At 36.0% G+C, this 9,593-nt stretch overlaps 1 protein-coding gene across 1 annotated transcript; it reads left to right on the forward strand.

Moving 5' to 3' along the window:
• The first annotated feature begins 494 nt into the window (after nucleotides 1-494).
• On the forward strand, nucleotides 495-4,366 carry LOC118270619 (fumarylacetoacetate hydrolase domain-containing protein 2-like). Its single transcript, XM_050698213.1, has 5 exons — nucleotides 495-918; nucleotides 1,369-1,585; nucleotides 2,943-3,107; nucleotides 3,592-3,758; nucleotides 4,183-4,366. The coding sequence occupies exons 1-5, from the start codon at nucleotides 761-763 to the stop codon at nucleotides 4,337-4,339; spliced, it is 864 nt and encodes a 287-aa protein (XP_050554170.1). The 5' UTR covers nucleotides 495-760; the 3' UTR covers nucleotides 4,340-4,366.
• Nucleotides 4,367-9,593: the final 5,227 nt, after the last annotated feature.

Raw genomic sequence — 9,593 nt, forward strand, 5'->3', positions numbered from 1 at the left:
ATTCATAGTATTAACACAGTTAGATGTCATAAAATTAAAATTAAATAATAATATAAATACAATGCAATTAACAATATTATGTACTTAAGTCTAATAGGAACTATAAAATTAAAAAATATTTTAAATTAACATAAAAACAGGAACGGGAATATTGAAATAAATATAACATTATAAAATTAAAGACAAGTAACAAAACATAATTAATAATTAAATTGGAACATTATTCATATTTTTTTAATTATTTTGGATCGGAAAAGAGTGGGTCGGTCGTGATAAATGTCCAGATCGTATAATCGCCAAAACTGGTTGTATGTGGATGTTAATCTAACCACAGGGGCACGCGATCCCAAGTTTGTTTTACCTCATAGTTCAGTTTCTCCGATTGTTAAAAATGTATCATTCGATTTGCGTATTGTAATCGTCAAATATTGGGACATCGATTTTCATAAATATTCACATTAACAGCATAGAGTTTGCAGTCCTGATTATCTTTTCTGTATTACGTTGTCAAATGTCATGATAGATATAACTTGTCATATTATCCAATTATGTATTTTCACTGGTCAATTAGCCAAAATGTAACGACAAAACGATATTTATTTACCTATATTTACGATATTTACCTATACTTACGAAATAAAATTACAAAAGTTTAACTTAAGACCTTCCTGCTACAACAGTAACAACTTTACCAAATGAATTAAAATACATTACTTGGTGGGAAAGCTAACATTTTAACAAATACTGAACAAAAGGAGCAATGAAATTCGTTCAATTTGTTAAAAGGGAAAATCCGAATGAGATTAGGGTTGGATATTTGCGTGGGGTTGGAGTGGTTGAAATTTCCTGCAGGGATTGTGCCATGCCGCGTACTATGCTAGAAATATTGAAGCATGATGTAGCTGAAAAAATTATCCAGTAAGTTTTATAAGATACTATATACGTAGTACTTGGTGTAGAAGCTTTGCTAGCTGTTGCAGTAAACGCACAGACGAATCACCTGATGGTAAGCATTATCCGTCGCCCATGGACACCAGAAACAGCAGAGGCGTTACAAGTGCGTTGCCTTTTGGGGGTTAGGAATTTATGGCTTGTTGCTGAAACGGGAATTGGGAAGTTTGGGTTTCTTTCTTATTATTATTTCGCTTTGAGTAATAAGTTTGTATTTATACAACACGGATAGGTAGTCACAACACTGAAGTTTAGAAAAGGAACAAACAAAGTCAGTTTTCAATGTTTAAGTATGTTTTTTTTTCTTAATGAAATATGAATTCACAATGAAAGTAAGTATCCGACTGAAACAAAAACTTCGATTCCGACATTTACCAACGAAGAAAGGGATTAAAATAAAACTTCTAATTCTTCTAGCGTACCACAAAACAATCCAGACGTTATACCCTTGAATAGCGTAGTACTAATAGCGCCTATCACTGGAGTAGACAAGGTGTTAGGCGTCGCCTATAACTACTCAGATCAGTGCGAAGAACTTGGAGCGGAAGAGCCTCGTGTGCCGTGTTTCTTCAGCAAATTTCCCAGTACTATCATTGGACCGAACCAGGCTGTGAGAATCAGACCTGTTTGTGAAGTAAGGCTTTTTATTACTACCTATTGACACCATTTCACTCAAGATGTGTATAACTAGGACTTGTTTTGTGAATACAGAAATGAGCCCACCCATTTGATACCATATATGCTAAGTTCTAAAAAGGGTCAAGACTATAGGCTCCTGCCTAAGGCCAGCTTACCTACATAATCTTGACAATTTGGAACGAGCAAATAGCTTTACTAGAGGACTAACCGACTTTGCCGCATTGGCGCGGACGGGAAGGTACTTTTTAAAGTGCCTTCCCGGTCTAGTTGAAATTAATAATTTTGAGTTTGACTTTGGCAATATATCAAATGGTTATCTCCATTCGTAACTAAAGAAAATCCTTACTAATAAGACACAACATTAATTGCTTCCGAATACCCAAGTTTAACGACCTATACCATCTTCCAACATGTAAGAGATGAGGTCAAAAATTCGTAGTGAATCACGGAGGTCTGCACTGACCTCAGAGCGACGCAAATTGGGGTCAATTATCGAAGTAAATTGACTCGGTAATTCATAGTGCGTAGGTGTGGCTCGCGTGATGAAATAATATCACTCGTGTATAATATGTCTTCCGTTTTGATGATGGTATGGGATTAATTTTTGTGTTTTTGAAGCTACTTGGACAACCATATGACCGTTTCTGTTATTTAGGTACTTCACAGTAGGTAAAACCTTTTTGCTTGTTATGTCTAGACCAGAAGGTTAGCTTACACAACACCCTGAGAGAGTGAGACTTAATAGTTAACTCTCTTTAAGTTTTTTGTATGAAGCAAATACAAAGAGGAGATGTCATAACTGGATTTACCTTTAACATAATGAATGACACCTTACGCGAGACGTTACGAACCACGCCCCTCTTTATTCAGCGGTCACATACTACAAAAACGTTGCCAATTATCCACATGTTAATGTGCCACTTTCTGAGTGCTTATAATCTATCTACACCTTTTTACTTGTAATAATATTGGGCAGGGCAGTTGGTTTGCCACAATGCACAATCACATTATTGTATCTCCTCTTTGTACTTACATCATGAGGGTTAGTATTAGAACCCTGAGACAGTAACTTTAACTCTATAGGCATTTTGTCATAATAAAATTCAATATAAAATGTGTATCTCTCATATCTCAAGTAAGCAAATCTACACAGTCAATAGACCAGGAAGGCACTTTTGAACGTCAAAACAAATATTGAAGTAAGTATTAAAATGTCTATTTGACGGTCAGTTCTCTAGTGAAACTATTTGCTCGTTCCAAAGTCTATAGTCATGAAGAAGAACGAGCAAGAAACTTCATAGCTTACTCTTTTTCTTGCATCCAAGTAATTTTTTACCCCTCTTCCCTTTTAGAAAGCGGGCTGGCAATTAGATCTAGCCGTTGTGATAGGAAAGAAAGCGAGTTCTGTAAAAGCGGATCACGCTCACAAGTACATATTCGGATATACTCTAGCCCAGGATATTACTGAAAGAGATTGGCTGCAAAATCAGAATGGCACACAGTTTTTGCTTGGGAAGGTAAGTTAGTTTACTTGCTTTTATTATAATTAAGAGGAAGAGTCATTAGGTACTAAAATGAACGAAATCAATAAAAGAGTCCCTATCCATTTGTTTGGCTTTTATAGTTTACATGATAACAAACTACAGTTTGACTACCTACCTACGTTTGAAAGGGTGAAGCCATTATTTTATCCTGAAATCAAACCTTATTAATGGTTGATAATAATTTCTACTATCTACATAAACTGAGCTATGAATAAGCTTTATGAATTGAGTTTATACTATCGTATGTGTTAAGTAAGTTAAAATACGGGAGCGAAATACTGTTTATTGCGTTTTATATTTCTTTACAAATTGGTGGACTCAGCCACGTGCCTTAGATAATTTTATTAATCTATCACCATAGATACTACCACAGAACACATACTATTACCCACAGAAACACAAAAGTAAGTATGTAAGTACGAAACAGTTTTTCAAAACATATATTTTGTGTTAACAGTCACAAGACACATTTTGTCCTTTGGGGCCCTACATCATGTCGTCAGATGAGGCTGGAAATGTGGATAACCTGACAATGGTATGCAGTGTGAACGGAGAGGTAAAGCAGAAAAGCAACACTTCTCAAATGATACACAAGATACCGGCTCTTATAGAGAGGATATCTACGTAAGTATGTTTGTTTGCATATTTTGATACATAACGTATACCTATAGTTATTGAGATCACCGAGACCTGTAGACGACCTTGCAGGTTACTGGAGCTTCGGCTCGAAGCAGGAGTAGGAATGGACGAACGCCTGTAAGAGTTTGGCGAGAGGAAGCTCTCGCCTAACTCAAGTCGGCAAAAGTTAACTAAAAAATCACAGTTTACTCCCGTAGAATTTAGTATATCTGGCGATAGTTACTATAAAAATATAGCAGAAGTTATTGGATGATTTCCTCTCCCCATATATTTCTATACTTTATATTCACTGCATTAAGTTACGGTCTATCGATGTCATTTCGTTCGTTTCCCTGTTGTACGATAATATTTTTCTCAATAATTAGAGCAAGGTCTGACAAAGTAAACAATTTTTTTTATTTCTTTACAGTGTCATGACGCTATACCCTGGCGATATCATCATGACCGGTACGCCGGGCGGAATTGGGGGTGCGCGCGATCCCCCAGAGTACCTAAAACCGGGCGACGTAATACGAAGCGAAATAGAAAACATCGGTATATTGACAACAAAAGTGGTTCAGTTTTGATATTGTAATAAAAGTGTTTTGCAAGAATTAGATGTATTTTTATTTAGACAACTCTATAAGTCGCTAAGATACACAAACAAGTTTTCAAATTGTCATGAATGCCGTAGTTCCTAGCATGGATGTGTGTTATGGATGGCTTCCCTACTATCGATACATCGCATACTCGAGCTGCGTATTTTACTCGCACAGCTACATAGCACATCTCTGGTGAAAAAGCACCCTAAATGTTTTATAATAAAGTTTAAAGATAAATAAAGAATGCACTCCCGATTTCATTACATTTCATACCACGATGGAGCTTAATTTAAGCAATTAACGTTTGTCGTAAAACTAATTAAGTGTTCCTTGTATACAAGTGCCTTTGGTTATTCGAAACATGCGAGTGTTTGACTTCAAATATTTTAAAATAAGTAACTAAGTAAATGTAGGTTAAGTTACTAGTAATGATACTAATGATTAACCTAGGACTATTAATAAGAAGATCACTATAGGTAAAAAATATCTGTAGATGATGCTGTACCTAAGGACCTATTTTAGTTTCCAAATGTAATGTATTATAACAACTTAACAACTACTACTGAGCTTTGCGCACCACAATCATAGATGGCGTTGATAATATTTAATTGATCGAAGAAAAAGACTACAAGTACAAGTTTGACCCAAAAGCAAACTTATGTAATCCGGAGATTTGCGACTACAACTACCAATTTTAAATTGGACAGGTTGACCTGCAAGCAGATCAGAACGCTGATTGGTGAATGGGCCCCGCAATTGAGCCAATCGCCGTCTTCCGTTCGCTCACAGGAAGGACCATTTGCGCTCGCGTCGTTCCTTTTCATAGACTATTAAATTTAATGTCAGCCAAGGGGAGTTTTATTGAGTTAAGTGGCCTATACGGGTTGTTATGCCAGTACAAGCTGAGCCGCCGTTATCTGACGATTATTACCGAACAATAGATCAAGCTTAAGTGGTATTTTATGTTTTGACGCCCGCTGATTCTAAGCGCGTCTATTCGCGACGGATATTCATCGTTATGGATATTATTTCGAGCAATTTTATTGTTGAGCTCTATTTTGTATTTATTGGTTCTAGTGCATGCAATTTGTTGATCGTTATGCAATTTGGTTTTATTTGTGCAGTGATACGTCTGTAAGTGAAAAATGGGTGTCTGTTGTACGGGTGCCTTGTATTCTGTTCCTTGTGCGTCATTCAGCATCTTCTTGCAATTTGCAATTGTATTCTTGTCTGTCTATATTGATACCATGGGATCGTCCCGTATTATGTTGTTAACGCTTCGTTGAATTGGTTCTAACGTTTGCAATTGACGATTATTCAATTATTCAATCTGGTTTCATTGGTGCAGTGATTGATACTTAGGTCTCTTGTAAGTGGAAGATGGATCTGTAACGTATTCTCTGGTTCACACGGATTGAAGCGTTATTTCTAGTGTTGCAAATTGTACTTCGTCAACCAATTGGTGTCAGGATGGAGATTTTAATGGAATAACTGCTTCAGTCACGTTGCTGTAGGATATTTATCTAATTTATTGGACACTGGTGCAGTGATTGGTGTTAACCAATCCTTCCTCGTCTTACAATTTGATAATAGTTCTTTAAACTGCATACATCTGGATCAATCTTTGCAATGGCAAGTTTCCACGGTCATCAAAAGGAATCAACTGCATTGTATTCTATTCTCAGCACCCTTGAGCCTGATGACTTGATGATCTACTTCCAACTGGCGAATCTTGTATTCAATCCTTTCCCCTCTATTTTTGTCTTCTCTAGGAAGTCTCACATTAAATGTAGCTCTTGATGGATTGCACTTTGCCTACAGTTATTCAATTTATCAGTATTCTTACTCTATCAGGCGAGGCCACCCTGTAAGTAAAAGATTGAACAGTTCCTATCACGTGTATCTTACAGTTGACATTGGGTATGCAATTCATTGACAATTATTCAATTTCGGTTAGTTAAAGTTTTTCTATGGATACAATGAGATATTTATTATATTCTATCATTTAATTCGAATCACAATGACAAGTGCAATTTTCTTATTGAACACTTGGATTTGCACTTATGCAATTCTGCTGTAATTTTTCAATTTGGGTCTTTTGAAATGCTACAGTGATTCCTTTAAGTTCACATGTATTGTTATTTAATTTGTATCTTAATCTATCAAGCGAGGCCACCTTGTGAGTAAAAGATTGAACAGTTCCTATCACGTGTAACTTACAAGTGCAATTTCCTTTTTAAAGGACATTGGGTATGCAATTCATTGACAATTATTCAATTTAGGTTAGTTAAAGTTTTTGATATGGATACAATGAGATACATATTTTATCCTATCATACGATTCAAATCACAATGACAAGTGCAATTTTGTTATTGAACACTTGGATTTGCACTTATGCAATTCTGCTGTAATTTTTCAATTTGGGTCTTTTGAAATGCTACAGTGATTCCTTTAAGTTCCTATGTATTGTTATTTAATTTGTATCTTAATCTATCAAGCGAGGTCACCTTTTGAGCAAAAGATTGAACAGTTCCCATCACGTGTATGTAACTTACAATTGACAAGTGCAATTTCCTTTTTAAAGGACATTCGGTATGCAATTCATTGACAGTTATTCAATTTGGGTTTGTTAGAACTTCAATTGCGATACAATGAAATAAGTATATTTTTATCCTATCAACGTTTCCTATCACATGCACGTTACTGTTGATAAGTGCAATTTCCTTGTTAGGAACATGAGGTACGGGCTTGCAAATTGACGAGGACGCAGTTATTCAATTTTGGTTTATACTAGTGCTTTGATATGGGTATAAGTGTACAGCGTTTGTATCCTATTTTGCAATTTATATCATAATGACAAGTAATACTTTATTGAAAACATCGAATGCACAATGGTGCAATTCATAGATGGCTATTCATTGGTATCTTTTTTAATTCAACACATTCCTTTTTTAAATTATCTCTTGTGTCATGGGTGCGTTTACAACCAAATAAATAGAGACACATCAGACCCAGATCCGAAACAACTATTTGTGGTTCACAAAGAGTTTTACCAACTAAACTGAATGTTCACATATGTAAAAAATGTTTATCGAATCGTAAACAGCAAGGATATACTATTCGTCGGATTTCCAGTAGATTTCCAGTAGACATTCAGTAGACCTTTGATGAAGTGCTCAAATTGACGGTGCGTTTCCACCAGAGATGTGCTATTTTACGTTGCTGTGGATGCCTTTGACTTCCACCAATCTTATTCAATGGCACACAAAGCACTCGTGTAGACGGAGTCAGCTAAGCTCTGTTGTTTATACGGAAAGATGCGTGCTATGAATGTGTGGTATAGATAGCTTCCGCACTATCGATAAATTTCACATTCAAGGTCCGTATATTCCTCGCACAGTACATGGCTTAATATCAGTAGAAACGGTTACATAGTTTCACAGTTTAGCTATTGCAACTTCGTAACATTGCTACATAGCATATCTCTGGTGGAATCACCCTAAAACATAATTTATGTATTGCGTAGTTTCTACCCTATACTCGAGACATGCCTATCTCAGAAGATATACTCTGTCGACAAAGTTAATTAAATGTCTATTCTTTTTATTTTTATTGAAAAATTGCTGGATACGTCCTAATATCCGTCCTAAGATCTGTCTTTGATATGCGAGCGTTACGACCGTCACCTTCACAGATGATTCGGTAATTATTGCAACTGGTTTCATTCCATAAAAAGCGCTGGATACGCTGGCTGGTTTAACCTCTAGTATGTCGTTATATGAGATACAATAGAAAACGCGTAGTAGCGGCGAACTACGGGTTAAATAAAGTGCATAAATGGACACACAAGTAAAGAATAAGGAAAACAGAGTAAACACTGTTAACCTCAGTGCAATTTTTGCCATCCGTCACTGAAACTTTTTTTACTGCACTTCGATGAAGCTGTGCATCAATGACTCACCCTGCGACTATCGTCTTACCTAGAGGACTCATGATAAAGCCAAGAGAGATAAAATATCTATGCAACAATATAACTTATATTGGATGAAACTGGAAAACCAGCTTTTGCCAGAAACTTGTAAATTATCGCTGGAACATCAGCTCTTGCTATGTGAAGTGATACCTAACAATATGAATGTACGGGATGTATCGCATTGAATTGCAATCGACGGCAATAGAACAAGATAATAAGATCAACCACTAATTTACCCTGGATTATAGGTACGAGTATGTCACCAACAAACTATACTACTAACTATAAGATCACGCAACTTCTTTCTGTGAACTTTGTGAGCGACAAGATTCGGTGGTATATAATAATACTAGCGACCCGCCCCAGCTTCGCATGGGTGCAATGGTGATATATTATACCTGTATTATACATAAAAACCTTCCTCATGAGTTACTCTATCTATTAAAAAAAACCGCATCAAAATCCGTTGCGTAGTTTTAAAGATTTAAGCGTTCATAGGGACATACAACGTGACAGAAAAAGCGACTTTGTTTTTTACTATGTAGTGATATTGTCATTTCTACATAATTATATATTGTAGAAATGGCAATATATTATGATATACCACCAAAACTGATGACTGTTGATAAGGCGAAAGAGGTATGTAAGAGTCATAGCAAATAGCAATTGGCAGTCCATTGTCTCTGCCTACCCCGATGGGAGACAGGCGTGAAGTTATGTATGTATGCCACCAAAACCAGCTAACCCGGAAATATATATACTGATATTTTTTGTAAATATCACAGAAGAGCGTCGTTTTTAGGGTTCCGTAGCCAAATGGCAAAAAACGGAACCCTTATAGATTCGTCATGTCTATCTGTCTGTCTATCTGTCCGTCCGTATGTCACAGCCATTGTTGGGCCTAAATAGTTGAAACTTTGTAAGTTGATGTATTCTAGTTACCGCTATTCCAAATTCGAATAAAAAATAATAAATTTAAAGATTAAAGGGGTGCTTGTCTGCACTCCACTCCATTCATGGAAATTATTTATTTATTTATTTTCAGCTAACCTATCCGTGGTGCTTGTCTGTGGATAAGAATTAAAAAAAAAAACATTAAGGTTTCTAGAACAATTTTTCGTCAAAATCAATCGTTTGAAAGTTAGACGCTTCCAAAGTGGAAAAATTAGTCCCCCCCCCTCTAACTTTTAAAATAAGAGAGTGAGAAAGCTAAAAAAAATATATGTTGTAGATTTCAATGGAAACTTTCAACGAAAATTGGTTTGA

The sequence above is a fragment of the Spodoptera frugiperda genome, chromosome 13 (genome assembly GCF_023101765.2).
Source record: "Spodoptera frugiperda isolate SF20-4 chromosome 13, AGI-APGP_CSIRO_Sfru_2.0, whole genome shotgun sequence".
Classification (NCBI taxonomy): domain Eukaryota; kingdom Metazoa; phylum Arthropoda; class Insecta; order Lepidoptera; family Noctuidae; genus Spodoptera; species Spodoptera frugiperda.